Here is a 17480-nt window from a genome sequence, read left to right as displayed (position 1 = left end):
CTCTGTCTGGGCTTAGTAAATAAATGGAGTAAAAACATGTACAATTTAGGACAATTTTTGTGCTCCATTTTTTTGTACAAAAAGGCTGAAATAACCATTGGAGAGATGGTAAATAGCTTAGCGACAAAGATATGTCTTTTTCTTTCTATATTCCCCAAACTACTTGGCCCCACTTAGACCTTGCCCCGTAGCAGCACAGTGATTTTGTTTTATGGATCGTTGTTAGCATGGAATAGAAGTTGCCTTGTCAAGTAGTTTTGTATGTAAATGTAAGACATACTTACGTAAGATGTAAGTAGGATAATAGCAACTCTAATGTGGTTCTGTGTGAACAAGTTGATGATTTTTGTGATAAAAGATGCTAATTATCCTTGATAACATAACCAAAGTCCTGTTGCTTAATATGGGGTAAAATTGGTGCATTTTCCTCCCAGAGAGGTTTTGTTTGTTAGCTTGCTTTTGTCTTATGGGATATCCTTGAACTACCCTCACTAGCATGGAAGCAGGAGTAGAGCAGCTTCTGCAGTCTGGGATTCCCGCCCACGTTCCTGTACCTATGACCCTAAGGAAGTGCCTCCCTTCTGGGGTGGTTCCCTACTTCCTGCAGTTTTCACCTTGGGTGGCTCCTTTTCCATCTGTTTTGCAAATTGGATTCACATAAGATTTGGTTTAAGAACAGATTCCAATGTCCCATAAAATGTTTGAAAACTACCAGCTGCCCCTATGTAGGTCACAGTCCCACAGGGCTGAAGCTGCAGTCAGGGAGCCAGTGTCCCCGTACCCCCTGTCTAGGGGGATAGTGGAGAGGCCGGCGGGTAGGGGAGGGAGCCGTGCTATGCAGGGGTAGGGCAGGTGCCTGTGTCACTCTCTCTTTTCTGCTCCAGCCACCGCTATAGAGTGTCGCTCATTCACTGCTCCACTTAGCCCTGGTTAGGACAGAGAAGCTCTGGGGCAGAAGCAGAAAAAGGAACCAGTGTGAAAGTCTCTGTGTGTGTCAGGACACATGAGTAATTTAAGGTATGAGGGTCCACGGTGGTGAGGTGGTTGATGGCTTGATGAGAAAAGCAGCCGGAGACTGGGGAATTCGATGACCAAATGCTTATTGTGTCAGCAAATACGCAAAGAAAATTTGTGAAAATACTTGGGGCATATTTCAGTGTTTGTTTCAATAGATAATTGATGAATGGTGGATAGCAATAAAATAATTTTTAATAAAATGCTATGATAATAGGACCTGTGAAATGTCACCTGGCTAATTCCACATTAAAATGAGGCCAAGATGTCTACCAAAAAGCAGTGACCAGGTGGCTCTACCATACAGGTTATGATGGGCTCTACCATACAGGTTATGATGGGTGGTGTTCCCACTTTCTTTGAAAGAGGGGTGAACCCTGGAAAGCTTAGCCCCCCTCTGGTGGTTGAAAGCTCCCTGTGGATATATTAGGGCTTCATAAAAACTTTCCCAATCCCTGCGGCACTGACATTAAGTTTTCTCAGCATTGCAGACCTTCTAGGTAATGGCCCAGGACAGCAGGAGGAGGTGAGAAACTTAAAAGGCAGAACCTGTGTGTCTGCATCACAAAATGGCCATGAGGAAGGGAGAAGGGATCTTTAAGACCAAGGCCCAGAGCACTTTGGAGACGGATTTCTACCTCCTTGGTCTCCTGTGCTGCTTTCGACCTCTTGGACTTGGTGGGCCAGAGAAAAACGAGTGAGACCCTGTCACTGGCAGTTGCCAGGAGTGCTTCCGGGCTACTTTCTGGGCCGGGGCTTGGAATACTGCTAGATTCAGCCTGTGTCTGTCCACAACGAGCAGTTTCTCAGGGAGCTTTGCCATGCCCTTTTTGCTGGGGACAGTGGCGGGGGAAAGAGGTAGTGGGACAAAATTCCAAACCATTAATAAGCCCTTTCCTCTGAATTCACTGCCCTTAAGAGTGAATTGACTGAGGGCTTTTGGCCATCAGCACTACAATTAGGAAAGAGAAACCCTAACCAACGCAAACACATCCAAGCCGCAGGCGAAATCACCACTGTTAGAAGTCATCCAAAAATAAAAAGAAGCACTCCTCAGCCAAACTGATTCCAGCCCTGACTGGCCTGAGCTTTCTGTGCTCCCCCAAGGTCTAGAAGATCCCAAAGGTCAGCATAGGTGAGCTCCAGCAGGGGCACAGCAGGGCCTGCTCAGGCCGGGCCTAGTTCACCCAAGTGCTCCGGGGCGGGTCAGAGCATCCCGACTTGCTCCCGAAGCCTCCTAGTTTGGACCCTAAATTACATGGTCTTTAAACAAACAGACAAATTGAAAAGCTGGCTCTAGGCCTCAGCCCAGGGCCTGCAAGTCTGAAGTGTCACTTCTCCTCTGTGACTCTCCAACCAGGGTAAGCAAACAACAGCCAGCAGGTTAGGTCCAGCCCTTGGCCTGTTTGTTTTTTTTCATCTTTAAAGGGTTTGTTTGTTTGTTTTACAAGAAGAGTATGTGACAGAGACCACATGTGGCTTGCAAAGCCAAAGTAGTTTCCTCATGGAAAAAGGTTCCCCGACCCCTGATGGAGCCTCCTGATCTTGCATTTTTGGGGATTGGGCTAGGATCTTGAATCATTACTAATGTCTCAGGTCCCCAGAAATATGAGTGTTGTGAATCCTCATCCTACCTTTGCCAAATTCAAGTCTAGAAAGGGGCCTGAAGCTGGGGAGGCACATCGGTGTTTGCAGAATGCATGACGTCAGCTGAGCACGTCACCCACATGCCAGAGAATCGCATGTGGCTCCATCCCTCCAGGGACGGATGAGGTTAGAGCTCCCTGTGCTACAGCAGGGCTTTTGCTCTGGTGGACAGCAATGCTGAGCCATGCACCCTGACTCCCAGAATGCCCCGAATGCTCTCCTACCACCGGCAGGCCCTCGGACACCCCATCACCTAACGTTCACTTTCATGCTCCCATGTGGTCTGTGATCCTTTATGTGCTGAGGAAGACTTGGGGAGGGACAAGCCTTTTATATATAAAGATCTGGGAGTTCACTCCCCACCTCTGGGGATTGCGTCTCTCCAGCATGAGACTTCTTTTCGGAATTTCCATTTTAGTCTTAGTTCTGTGAGAGTGACTCCAGTTTGCAGGGGCAGTTCTTGGAGAGGAAAGAGAACCACGTGGTCCCCCTGGCTTTGTTACTGACTGGCTGTGTGACTCAGGCCCTTCCTATCTTTACCCGTAAAAAGAGCTGATATCCCTTCCAGCTTGAACACTGATGATTTTATGAGGCCCAAGCTGTTGTGTGGAATGCTGTTCATTCCTGTGATTCTTAAGAAGAATGCACACAGTGTACATGGTACATGCTTACAAGTTCATATTTAGAAGCATTTTAAAAATGGACATATTGGCTGTCTCTTAAAAGTACACAGGGTACCACTAGAGCCCCTGGTTACCTTATTGCTACTAAAAATACTCAGAGCCCTTCAGTAGATAAGTTTACAGGGGATGCTAGGGTCAAAGCCAGAACCCAGGTTTCCAGACCCCTAATATGTCAGATAGCAGAAGCCAGTGCTTTCCATGGCACCAGAGAATTTACCTTAAATGCGAAGGTCTCTTATAGGGATGGCAGAAAAGCACCTAACAGCCTTGCACATGGTATGTGAGCAATAAACGTTCAGCTGAATTATTCAGGGAGCTGGATATTGCCATTCTGGGCACATTGCTCTAGAAAAGTATCTTTTTTCCTTTCTTTTTTACTCCAGACATCTCTGAGATGTCTCACAAGTTAGAATTATGTAATGATTCTGAAAACCACATTGAATCTCAAATAGACATTCCTAAGGACTCCCTTTTTTTTCCCTTCCCATTCCTGCAAATTGTGGGCAATGTCTGACAGTCTTGAGAGAGGCAGTTATGTGTGTAGCTCATTGTCTGCATTTATTTACTAAGGTTTAGTATGTTCTGCCTTCCCATGGCAGAACCACTACTTTTTCTAGCATGGCAGTCACTGATTCACAGGAAACATCTGGTGGCATTTTCCCTCTCCCTCCATCCCACTTCTGAACTTAGACATAAAACATCTCTAGAAATCCTACATAGGGTGAACGTCTGATGCTCATCGAAGAGGAGATCCCACTAGAAGATGGTTGATTTGGCTGGTTAGAGTTTGATCAAGCAGCTAAAAGCTGTGATTGCCACTTAGAGCTTTTCACCTTTGAATACACTAAACCAAAAATATGCTTTAGGAGCAAGGGACTGGGGGAAGAGCCATGCCCTCTGAATCCATCACAAATGGACTCACAACACTGGCCGTGTGCTTCCTCCCTGGCTCCTCCCTTCCTTTCCTTAGCTCTGACCAGCCTTCACTGCGCCAATTTAAAAGCAATTACTCCCTTCCTGTGTCCTATAGCTTTTCCGTGTAGACACTAACTGTGATCTATCCCTTTGGAAACCTATATTCTATATGTGGAAACACACTGACTGAAAATCTCTCTCCCCAGCCTCTCACTCCCCCGACTAGTCAGTTTTAAAACAGAACAGTTTGGGTTTTGTTTTGTTTTCTGTAGCTTTATTACATTTTTGCATTTGAGATATAAACAAACCACTCTCTTATACCACACAAAAGACATCCATTCCTGTGATTTTAAAGTGCATTTCCCCTTTAACTTTCTGTACAAAAGTATTTCTTAAAACATGCAGATATTTCTCGACAAGGCACTTGCAGGCATCAGATGAAGAGGACATTTCAGTTCTACATTCACCCTGAAGTAAAAGTGAAACCACATCATCACAGCTGTGTTGTGAGCGTCACGGGTCCAACTGTCCCTATGAACTGAGAAACCAACCGGCAAAAACATTCACCCTTTACAACTCGGGCTGCCGTGCTCCCAAGCAGACAAGGAAAAGTCGTGCAACCACAGCTGTCCTTCGCGGACCCAGACGTGTCCCATTTTGGGAAGTGAAGATAAGCTGCCCAGTCGTCTTCAGATAACCTGTAAGTTCCCATTAGACGAGTTACTCCTTATCCCCAATTCCAGTGATTGTATCAGGAAAAACAAGGAGGAGATCAGGACCTTCCAGAATAAAGAGGCACGAAGCCAACTCCAGCAAACCATGTCCGGTCAAGGGATTTTAAACGAGGAGACAAATGAAAAACCACCAAGGTTTTCATTCACTGTCCGTTGACAGAAGACCCACAAAGCAGGCACTTCAAAAAACTTAGCAAATGCTTTTTTGGTTTACAAACATGTATATAACCCATGTAACATCCAAGTGACTACATGTCATGTTTGGTTTAAAATACAAATGATATGCAAAGATCAAAACCACGAATCAGTCTTTTAGCAGTTTGACATTTACATCTTTAGAAAACATTGAAGAATAATGCTTTGCCACCATTAACATAAAATCTTACAGTAATATAGATTCCATCTTGACTCTGAAATTGTTTTAATTTCTGGAGAACTACATAACTCCATTATTTCTCACCAGTTCCCCACAATAAAAATGTTAAAAAAAAAAAAAACACCCACCCAAATGTCTCCTATCTTCCAAGAAACATTGAAAGCTTATTTATTAAAGATATCTTTTCATAGTCTAGCTTATTTATTGCACCTAATTTACAAATGCTCCCCAGGGTATTTGGGGGGATAAATATGAAACAGAAATGGGGTTGCTTCCCCATTCCTGGGCAGCTGCACCAGTGGCAGAAGGCTGGTCCTTCTGGGCAACTTGGGAAGGATACTGGGACTGGGCTATTGTCATCAGAACCAGTAGCTGTCTGTAGGTCAGACCTACAATCGGGCTGCAGTGAAGTGTCCAGCTAAGACACCCATCGCTCTGGGAAGGTGCAGACCTGTCCACTGATGTGAGCTATGAAATAAGGAAAGGTCCCCTTGAAGGAAGCCGGGGGGCCACATGTTAATATCCTCAGAACTGGCCAAAGGAAGAACGGCTGACAGATAAAGAGAAGACAGTATACTTCAGATGCTGGTGCCTTGCAGCGGGCTGCTTACAGGGAAGTTGGGCAGCCAGAGAAAGGTCTTTGCAAGCAGGTGGGCACTTGCCTGGTGGGGTTAGCATCCCAGGTGTAGTGGCTGGGGGCTTGCAACCAGGGCCCCCAGCAAAAAAGCTAGAATGCACTGGGTGAAAAGAAGGGTAGCGGGGAGGGTTTATGGCTGTTTTAAGAGATTCTTATCACTGAATTACTGTATTTGTATTTCACATTTTGACACGGCAATATCTTAAGATCACTATTACTGAAACCCAAATAGGGGTCACTTGAGGCATTTTTCTTCTGAAGATATGATAATGATCTTGTTGCCTTTAGTCTGGTCACATGTAAACAACAGTAAGCTGTGTACTTGAAGTGGAGGAGGAGGGTGGGGACCTCTTAAAATCAATTCATGGTGTATATAAAATCGATTTTGTTTCCATTCTATTTAGATTTACATATTAATAGTTCTGATGACCAGACTGTAACACTGGAAGTTACTGTGTACCTGATTTAAGATATGCTTAGTTAAAACACAGTTCTGTCCAATTTCAGCATAAGATAAAAGGTGATTTTCCCATCAATTTTATTATCGTGTAATCCCCGAGTGCTACCCACCTGGGAGAGGCATAAAAAAATAAAGCACTAGACTGAAGACTAATAACAGTCAGTTTTAGGAACAAGGATTACACCGAACACCATTTCAGAGCACTTAAAAAGTCAAAACATTGTAAAAGTTCCACAAAGAAAAAAAAAAACAACAACCACATAACTTTCGGAGCCGAGACACTCCATACTTGCCTAACACTGATTTACAAGGCCACCGAAGCTGGCACATCGACCTGATCTGCAAAATGCAAGCAGAAAACTCTGCTGACACTGTCCAGTAGCTGTGTCCCCAAAGCCAGGCAGCTGTACCAAAGTAAGGAAGACCTTTAGTAAGATCGGGCCAAAGGAAAATGAGACGTTTGTTTAAGCTCCAAAAACAAAAACAAAAAAACCCCAATCTTCTACAAATACACATGTAAAAACATTTCTAAACACCCCCAAGTACAAACCAATCTTGCCCAAGGAAAACCACAGCGTTTGGGGATCCATCTGACAATGAAAGTCCCAGGAGTCTCACAACAGTATAAACCAACAGACTTTTAATTCTTTAGTCCAGAATGGTTAAGAACAATTAATTTCTGCTGCTTCAGAGTCAGCAGACATTGAAAATAAAATGAGAACTTGGTGAGGTTTTTCTCCCCTACCTCTTTACATCACCACACACCATAAATAACAACACCCAACTCAAAAAGTCCCTTGGTGCTTGTTAAATTGTCCTGGATATTGTTAAATCACAGTTAAAATAAAACCAAACATTTTCTGAAGGCTTTGAGGATATGTTGGATCTGCAAATCAAAATGTCCTGAACACAGCATGAGAAATCACTCTCCAGGAAAGGAGATTCTAAAACCCCTTTGTGAAGAACAAGACTCCTGGAAACTAGCTGAACAAGTTCAAACAAATCTTGTAATTGAGCCGTCTGGTGACTCAGGGTAAGAGTGAGTACTTCGAAAGCTCCCCCAGAAGCCAAGAGGAAAAGCTGAAGTGTCCCACTCATGACCCGCCTGCTTGTCGTCTCTAACACCGCACCCAAGCCAGTTGCTTTCACTAACTGGTGTGGGGTTCTCGTTGGAATAAAAACATGGGGTCAGAAAGAGGAAATGCCAGTCTCATCAGTCACAAGCTAATCTGGTTTTATTATCTTTTCCTGAACATCAGATGAATTGTGGAAGAAAATAAAATGCAAAAAAATGTAGAGAGGAAAGTGTGAAGTATGTGTAGACACAGAACAGCAGCAACAGGCAGGACCTGGCTGGGTAGAGACCACCCAGAGATGCACAGCAAGGGTCCAGTGGGAGGTGGCTAGGGACCGAGTGACTTTCAGGTGACGACTTTCCATATCTGAGGGGAGGGGGCTGCTCCTCCAGGCAGCCTGGGCACACTCCCGGCTGCCTTGTGGTAGGCCACCGTCTTCCAGCCTCGCCAGCACTACCTGCAGGCCTGGTTCCCTTCCAGACCTTTTCCAGTGCCACCCTGCTCATACCCTTGCGGCCACCATGGATGCCAAACAGATCAGCACGCCGCGCCTCCTCTGAGTGTGAAACCGTTGTGTGATCACCACCTGGCTGGGTTTTGCTGGTTTACGAAAAAAGCAAACAGGATCCTTTTCTTTGCAAAAACTGTGCCTGATGGCAGTTCAGCTTCTCTCTCGAACCCTACCTCCATCTCACTGTGACTGTGGCTGGGCTTGTCTGCACCCACTCAGCCAGGCTCCATCACACGTGGGCACTAATAGTAGGGCCCTAGCTTCTCGTATCCCAGATAACTAGGCCACTCCGGAAACAGACCATAGGAACACCGAGGGCTTCCAAACTGGTCAAAGGATATCCCAAAATCTGGTCCATTGTGTGGCTCGGCTGTTCCCTGAGTGGATTTTAATTCAGCCCGGATGATCCTGTAGTTTCTGCCTTTGTTGCTGTCCCAGTATGTCTGGCCACTGCACTCATAGCACACAGCAAACTCCATCCTTTCATAAGACTGAATTTTCTCAGGTAGGCTAATGTCGAAGGAGAACGTGTCCCTGTCTGAACCAGCGTAAGTGTCCTTCACGTAACAACAGGGAAAGTCTTTGAAGCTTTTCCAAGTGTCAAATGTCATTCTTATTTTCACCATTTTCTCAAAGGCGAGGTTCTGCACCTTCACTGTCCCTGCAATTGCTTTGTCCTTCAGGACACAGTTTTCAAGGCACACGTGGTCGGTCTGAAGCCGATTCCTAAAGTCTAAGTAATCGGCAGAAGGCTGAGAAAAATCCAAAACAAAGCTCTCGCTCTCTGCTGTCGTCAAACTCACAATGTTGTCTAGGAGCTCGGTGATGTTAAAGGGAATATCTAATGGGTCATCAAATTCTGAGAACACTTTGACCATTGTCAGGGCCAGCCCTTGGTTGTCTGCGAAGGACACCCGCTTTTTCACCTTTTTCTCCCGGACGGTTGGGGCCACCATTCCGCTGGCTTCATCCCTGCTGCTCAGCTGAATACAAGGCCTCAGAGGTTTGCTTGGCTTTGGTGAAAGCGTGAAGGCGAACCTCTCTCTGCGCAAGGAAGGGGCCATGCAGCTGTATCTGCACTCTATGTCCACAGCCATCATTGAGTTTGATGAATAGGCTAGAACCCTAACAAAAAGGGAGAAGAAAGAAAGAGCAGCAAGATCAGACAGACGTTTAAATTCATCATTCCAACAGGGACTGGCACACAACATCCGCCTTCATCTCTGCCCACGTGGCTACAGTTCCGTATTAACTCAGTTGTAGTCCAGCAGGACCCTGATTTCAGGGGTGATTAAGTGTGTAAAGTGGGAGGGAAAAAGAGGTTCAAGGTTCAAACAAGCAAACAAAAATGTATGGAACCACTGGTTTTAAAACTAAGTTCACAGGCTTTCTGGTGAGGATTTCTTGAGGCTTCAGTATGTTAACTGCCATTAGGAATAATAAAAAGAGGACCATGCTGTTTGCAGAATTTCCTAAACTTATCTGACGAGGGAACCCTTTTTTATGGAGCATCTTGCAGAACAGATTTTCTGAGGAACACACTTTGGTAAATGCTGCTTAAATCCAATAAGAATAATTTGCCCCACAAATACCGATTGGTGTTTACCAATGTCACTAGGCATTACACTAGACACTGGTATTCAATAGTGAAGACAGACACAAATGTTTTCATTAAATGTACAGCTGGATTTTATATTCCAGTATATCTTTCTTTAAAAGAGTACCAGCAATTTGGTATTTTTAATCCTTTCATATAGGTGAATATTCCTTTTTTCTACAGTGTGAACAACCTCTATAAATAAAAAGCAAAGAGAATCATGGTGAAGATTAGGTTAAACCTGATTTTATAAAAACTGTATTTTTCCATAAGTGAAAAAAATGAGTAAAATCAAAAGGTTAAAGATAAACTGGGAAAACATTTTACAAAAAGCATGGCAGCAAAGATTAATACCTTAATATATAAAGAGTTACTACAAAACAATAACAGAAAAATAAGCAAAGAGCATAAATGGAAGTTTAAAAGTGGCCAGTAAGTATGCAAAATGTCCAACTTTATAAATAATTTAAGAGATTGAGATTAGAAAACTATGCTGTTTTTGCCTACTGAGTTAGGAAAGAATTTTCAAATACCTGTATTAGTCTAAATCAGCACAATATTTATAAATGCTATTATCACTTTTGGTTTTAATATTACATGTAGGTATTAATCTTAAGGAAATAATCTAAACTGCATGGAGGCTAACTTAAGTAAATGTTCAATGCAAGACTTTATATAGGGAGGAAAAGGGTGAGAAAATGACCTAAAGCACAAATAACAGGTATCTGGTCAAATCAAGTACACCACATCCAGGTGTTAAAATTTTATATCACCATTAAAACCGTTATTTGGAGAAAGACTTAAATGCCAAGGAAAAATCTGTATTGTAAATGTAAAAAAATGGAGAAGATAAAATTGTACCTAGAGATTAGACTTGTGGGGAAAAATTTGTACAGGCACAGAAAAAAAGACTAGAAATATACTTAAAACTGTCAGAAACTCAGATGATGGGACTTTAGGAAAGTTTTGTTTTCTTGTTTTGTACTTTCTTATGTTTTCTAAAACAATAAACAATATTCCTTCTATAATCAGGAAAAAAATGAATCTAATGAAACATCTAAAATATTTTAAGATTTATCAAAAACTCATTCAACACTACCACTTCCCTAAAGCTAAGTAATGTAAACCATTCTATGCACCATGGCAAATTTAAATTTATACTGAATAGTTCCAGTGGACTAACTGAAGACATCAGTGATGCAACCGCACTTAAAATCTCTGGTCCAGCAATCACAGAACACAGGCCAAGTTACAGATCTATGGTGGTGTGCTGGGCTGCCTGCTCTCATGGCAGGGGCTGCGGGATGCTGGTGACAGTTGAGGAGAAGCCACAGGCAAATTGTTGCTCATCTTCCGACAAGAGCTGGACCACTGGTTCAGTCCAATAACTCACTTTCAACTTCTGGTTTCGAGTAATGAAACATATCAAGAAAAATGAGAAAGGACAAAACCATACTGGCTTTGATCCCACTTTCCCAAAGAAATACAGCACTCCCCTGGAATGCAGGCAGCAGTTAGCGATGTTCAAGGGGGAAAACACATTCAGAGACAGAACAATAGTGTACAGCCATAACTGTAGTTGTCCAAACATTCATTAAGGTTACCTGTCTGTTTCCCCTTCAAAGTCAAATGAGTGGAAATTTTAGGAGCAAATTTACTTTCTATTATCTGTTCTTATACCTATGCAATTGTTCTGAAAAGGCAAGTTCTAACTGATGGGCCAGACAGCTTTAAAGAGGGTCACTGGGTTGACTAATGGGTTCAAGGGATAAAGCCCTATCTATACTTATAAAGTATTTGAGTTTTACTTTTCCCTGTCAACTGCAAAACTTTGTTAGAATGCATCAGAATTACACTTTGAGCTCTAACTTTAACACCGGTGGTTGTTTTTGTTTTAATTAAATATGGATTAAAAGTAACCAAGCAGGCAAAGCCTTGCATCCCAGCCCCTCTACTCTGCCAAACCTTGACAACCTGGGTGTTAACTGAGGGAGGAGGGGCTTAGCCCAGCCGCTTCCTGCTTGTCTGAGTCAGCACAAGGTCAACTGCAAGTTCACTATCCATGTCCAGCAAGCCTGCAAACCAACCTCATACGTGCTTTCCCGCACGATGCTAAAACAGCTTATTAAAGGTTGGGAAACTCTCAAGACGTTGTGGAAACAGAATTCTAAAACACGGGGATCAGTTCAAGATCTGCATACTTGGAGTCAACTAAAGTCACTCTCCAGTTCTAATCCTGCAGGCTGAAAATATTTAGTTGAAGAGCTTGGTAAAGTTTCACTATTTGGAAACGTGCACAACCAACTGGTGTCTGTCTGCTCCTGACATCCCTTTTATCACTGTGCTGTAAGAACTAGTGGAACTGGGGGTGGGTAGGTGAGATTCCTGTCAGAGCCGTCTAGGTCAACAACTCCCCGGCACTCTGAGAGCCTAATTGGTTAGGCAGCATTCTTCCCTTACAGGCAAAAGGAAGGTTAATCACCTGGTGGCCTAAGGGTTATTACCAGGGCTCAGCCCCAGAGGCATCACAGAGCAAGCCCTGCCCAGGATCCCTTCACATTTTCAGTATCAGTGTAACTGGAGATACATAGGTATCTCCTGTGGCCTCACATAAGTATGATCTGACTGTTGGCCACCTTGTCTATCCTCACAGGTAGATCCCAGCTTTTATTAACTGGATAGTCTCCAAGGATTGGAGCACCAAAGTGCTGGTTTGATGGAGGCCTCCCTGAACCCCGGTGCAGGAATTCTCCAAAGGACCAGGACACGGATGGCCATCACCACAAGTACTCCTAACAATGGAGATGCACAAGGTAATAGTCTCCCAAGTTCCTAAAAGGAAGACACCTGGCCAGGTGTTTTGCTGTACCTCAGGCCCCCTCTCCTCACAGACTCTCCTGCTGCTCACCCCTTTCCTCCCTTTCCCAGGCCAGGGAGTATGAGTCACCAAGATTGGCTAGGGAAAATGCCAGAACAAGGAGACACAGACACACATTTGATCCAGCGGAGCATGACATAGGATCTGGAGACCAGTTTGTTTCAGAACAGGATGATAAGTGGGAGTAGCTGTTGCTCAGACTAGTAGGGATTCTCAAACTGTGCTTCCTAACAGATGCCTAAGAAATCAATTTAGCCCCACGAGGGGTGGACTGGACCATGCCCAAGGGCAGATTTCCGTGTTCATGGTCAAAACAGAGCAGACCCCAAACGTTCCATGAAAATTGGAGAGAACACGGATATTTCTGCACAAATGCTTTCCCTGTTTCCCTAGTGACAATGCACCTTCTCAAACAGATGTTATGGTGATTTTTCTTGTGAAAACTATAGACTTGCAAAGAAAATAACCCCATGATCCTCACAGTTTCAAGCAGTTGAGTTCTACTGACTTTCTTGCTGGGCCTTTTATAAGAAGTAAACTTATCTTTTTTGCATTGAGGCCAAAACATGTCCCTCTCCATTCTCTTGTACTCTTGATTAGATATGACAGAAAAATAAAGACACATCAAGAACCCACCAGGAACACTCAAACTACATTACTTAAGCGTGCACAACCAAGTGGCCAGGTTCTAATGTTTTAAAGACACGGTCATCTACCCCTATGGCATTTCTTTATTCCTTCCCCAAAGGTTCCGCTGACAAATATGAATAAAGTTGTCATCTTTCCATTTGTACTCAGAACATCGGGCACTATTCACAGGCTCAAAAGCTGCCTGCACTCATTATCCTGCACCCTCATCCAAAACTTAACTGAGATAAATGCCTGTGGGTGAGGCTGCAATAGTATAGGAAAGACTAAGTTAAAATGGTCCAGTCTCTGCCATCTAAAAATGTCCATCGCGCAACACAGAACGCTGGCCTAGGAAGGACTCCACCGCGCTGCACCATTTGGGGCGAGTCAATCTCTCTGGGCTTAAGCTGTGCCATTTGGGGGCAAGTTACTCAACCTCTTTGGGCTTAAGCTTTCACCTCTGGGGTCCCTTCTAGCTCTGACATTCTTGATTAATAATGCCTGACGGTCCATCTCTTCCCACTTTTTCTTAATAACTCGACTTAACTTTTGTGGTAAGTCCTCCAGCTTGTCTTCACTTTAGTTATCTTCTGGAAAGCCCTGCCCAATGAACTAATTCCCCTTCTCCCACCCCAGCACAGAGCCCCCAAGCTCTCTTTTCCCTGACCCTAGGTCTCCCAGGGAGGCCGGGCCACACGGACAGGCTGCAGCACCTTCCAGCAACTATTCAAGTTCTCAAGTCAAGTCTGTCCTCAGTTTTCTCCTTTTCTGCAGGAAACAATACCAGGACAGGCCCCAAATCTATGTCCTTCTGGGCCCTCCGCCCCCTTTTGTAGCGAGCCTTCCCTACACCCCTTTCTCTGGGTTCAAAAGGGTGGTAGGGACAAAGCGTGGAGGGGGCGCCAGAGCGTCCAGGCTTGGAAGCCACAGGTCCCTCCGACCCTGCCCCCCCCCCGCCCCCCCCGTCCCGCCGGACGGACGCACTCCGCCCCCCAGCGCTCCGCGGGTCTCCTTCGCGGCGGCCCGCACCTACCTTATGGGCCGCGGGGACGCCCCCTCTCCAGCCCGCTCGCAGCATCGGAGAGCCCGGAGGGAGGTGACAGTGGAGGCCGCCGCCGCCCCCGGACTACGCGAGCGTCGCTGCACCCCGCAAGCAGGGCTCTGTTCCCGGAGACGTGACCGGCAGAGGGAGGAAGACGACGACGAGGAGGAGGAGCCCGAGTTATCACACCGGGGCGGGGCGGCCGGGCAACCCCGGGCGGAGCGGTGCCGCGCGAGCGTCCCCGCGCGGCCGTGTCGTCGCCGCAGCTCGGGGCGGCCCCGGTCTGGGGACGGGGACCCTGGGGTGGCCCGCCTCCCCTCCCCGAGGCCGCGGTCGCCGCGGGCTCTTCGTCCCGTCGCCGTCGGCGGCCTGAGACGCCACCAAGTGCTTCCTTGCGTTTTACAGAGAAACCGAGGCGCGGAGGGGGAAGAAACTTTTCCTTGTGCTCCAGATCCCACCGCGTCACTCCGGAGACCCCCTCCAGCAGTGTCGGGCCCTAGGTTGGGAACGCCTTGTCCCGGTTTCGAACACGGATTACAGTAAGGGTAGGGGTGGCCGATATCTGAAGTCCCAGCCCCACCTCCGGCCAGCGGCCGGGACCCGCACCTCGGGGGAGCACGTGGGTCGGCGGGGCTCCATCCCGCCTCTGGTCCCTCCTTTGGCCTCACCACGTCGAAGCAATAGCTTACTCGAGCCCGTCTACAGTGATCCACCCCCGGAGTGTAACTGCAGGTTAGACGGTAAAAGTGTAGGTGGCAGGAACTAAAGAGGGTCTCCACTGCGCGCCCCCAGCGCCGTGTCCCCGGCCCCGCACTCGACTTGAGGGCTTGGGGAGGGACGTACCTGGTACAGCGCATGAGCCCTGAGGTACAGAGGCGCCAGCCCGCGGCGGCATCCGCGCCGGGGTGGCAGGGGCAGCGGCGGGGACGGCGGGAGTGGGCGCCGGGACTCAGGTCGGTGCGCGGGGTCAGTCCGCTCGGCCCTGCCTGCGGCCCGTCACCCGGGACTCGGGCTCGCCGCCGCAGCGCTACCGCCTTTAACTTTCCGGGACCTCTCCCGCTCGCGGGGCCGTCCCAGGGCCCCGCTCACGTGAACGGGCCCCGTAGCCAATGGACGCGCCTACAACGCGAACTGTCGACCAGTGGCCGCGGAGCCGTGTCCCGGAGCGCCCCGCTTCGCCACGTGATCGGCCGAGCGCCAGCGGGAACGCGGCTGGCATCCAGGGGCTGGGAAGGGGGCAGTTTAATCAGAAACCCAGGGAAGGGTGCCAGGGGTCAGAGCCACCCTCCTACGGAGGAGCGTCTGGTTACAGCCAGAAGCTGGACGGCGGCTCTTTGCAGGCGGCTTGCAAAGTTCCCACTTCCTAAGCCAGGTCCCAGCCTGCCTTCAAGCACAGACGCATTCGCAGTCGCAGTCGCGTTCACACCGACCCGCCAGCTCCGCCTCATCTCGCACTTGAGCCACTGGATTCACAGATGCCCATGACTTTCCGCATTACAGGCAGAGCCCGCAGGACCCCTACCAAGTGTGGTTCCTTCTGTTTTTCGTGTCGTCTCTCCGGGGTTGGTCACCCCGGCTCCAACGATAGGGTCCAAAGCAGTAGTTACTGACCCGTTGCTTTGTGCCAGTCATGCATGGTCCAGGTGTTACTGTGAGAGGGATACAGTAAAATCCTTGTTATAATGTTGTTTCTGGGCCAAGGACCAATACAACAGTACCGCTTATATTACTTGAGGTTTCTCAGGTAGGTATGTTTTAGAGGAAATTACCTGATCTGCATCTGTTAGAACTACCTGTACCTACAGGTCCCGCGTAATCTCTGTGATATACCATGAAGTCTATAGAGAGTGATGAACTAACAAGAGAACAGAAGCCCCTCTTCTCATATGAGAGCAATTTAAATCTACATTTATATAGTCATCTATGATCTCCGATGGGATCAGCTCTGAGCTGTCTACTCTAGGGATGAGAATCCCAGTTTTCTAGTTTTAATGAGTTTTGGAAATTGATACAGGGCTGCCAGTTTTTTTAAGTGCCAAGTGAAGACATTAAACAAACCCTTCTTCTGTTACTGCTTTTTTTATTTAAAAAAGAAAAATACTCTTTAACAGCAATAAAAACAAAATGCAGGAAGGGCATAATCTTCCAGTAAAGGCCAGGTCTTCACACTGGATATATTTAGCTTTATGGAAATTCATTATGTTGAATATGCTGTTTGAGAATTTCTGCTTTAAGGGATATAAGAGCAGCTTTTAACTTTATAGGAACATAAGACTAAAACACTAGTTGTTTATAGTAATCCAGTATTGACCTTCAGTTCTATAGAGAGCTTCTCAGGACACTTCAGTCTCGGGGTCTGGAGGGTGATCCCTAGTCCTCTTCCCTCTCTCTCAGTGAACGTATCTGATAAGGGACCACATGTGAAATCAGCTATTGGGAGGCATTCGGCAAATAAAGGTTCTATGCAATATTTCAGTTGCCAACTGTAAATTGCTCTTATTAGTGCGTGAGTAGGCTGAAGATTCATTAAGCCAAGTGTTGGCTATGTTTCTAAAGTGTAGTGAGCATGCTAGAGGAGTGGGCAAAGAAAAAGAGCCAATAGTATTGCAAAATGAATGCAGCCAAAGGTTAATCTGAACCAAATCCAGAAGGAGTTGGGACAAGTAAATACAATTTTAGAGCATTAGGGTTTGGAAGCATCTTCCTTACATAGATCTAGTAAACTGGGAGATAATTTCCCTCATGGTGTAGATGACTATTTCAGACCAGGGGTGTGAGGCTAAACTTAGTCACGCACGACATAGATTTGTTAGGTAGGAGCATCTGTGAATGTGAAAAGAGCACCGTCTCCTTAGGGATCAGAGTAGAGCTGGGTGCACGCTCTGGAGGACCGTTGTAGCAGAATTCCTAACAGTCCCAGGAGCCCAGAACCTGAGAGCTGGACTGGCCCATAGATACAATCTTGCCTCACCCTCATTTTATAGAAGAAAGAGAGAAAATAAAAATGGGAAATTTCAACCCTTTCCTCAATGCATACCAAGTTCCTGTGATAATATCTGGCAGTGAATTTTAGCCTGAATTCCATTTAATAAGCCAACCCTCCTCCCAGAATAAGCCAGAAAAGCCTGGCAGTGGCTAAGCACAACTCATACCATTTCCCACAAACGGTTCTCTTTTGTGGCTGTTAGTGGCACCACTGTCTTTCTTCTTCCTTGCACTGGGGCTTATCTGTGATTTCTTCATTCCTCTGCTACACATTTGTTCATTCACTCAACAACAC

The 17480-nt window shown here is 46.3% G+C and overlaps 1 protein-coding gene across 2 annotated transcripts; it reads right to left on the bottom strand.

The window, feature by feature from the left end:
- Window positions 1–7085: 7085 nt before the first annotated feature.
- PPP1R3B (protein phosphatase 1 regulatory subunit 3B) lies at window positions 7086–15255 on the bottom strand. Of its 2 annotated transcripts, none has more exons than XM_017644085.3 (2): window positions 15044–15255; window positions 7086–9178 (listed from the first exon to the last, which is right to left on the bottom strand). In XM_017644085.3, exons 1-2 carry the CDS (start codon window positions 15055–15057, stop codon window positions 8296–8298), a joined length of 897 nt encoding a protein of 298 aa, XP_017499574.1. In that variant the 5' UTR covers window positions 15058–15255; the 3' UTR covers window positions 7086–8295. The 2 variants fall into 2 exon arrangements, with proteins under 2 accessions (XP_017499574.1, XP_017499575.1); XM_017644086.3 differs by lacking the exon at window positions 15044–15255 and adding an exon at window positions 14192–14987.
- Between the last annotated feature and the right edge of the window lie 2225 nt (window positions 15256–17480).

Source organism: Manis javanica, chromosome 12 (genome assembly GCF_040802235.1).
Source record: "Manis javanica isolate MJ-LG chromosome 12, MJ_LKY, whole genome shotgun sequence".
NCBI classification, from domain to species: domain Eukaryota; kingdom Metazoa; phylum Chordata; class Mammalia; order Pholidota; family Manidae; genus Manis; species Manis javanica.
This window is presented reverse-complemented; position numbering and strand designations above follow the sequence as displayed.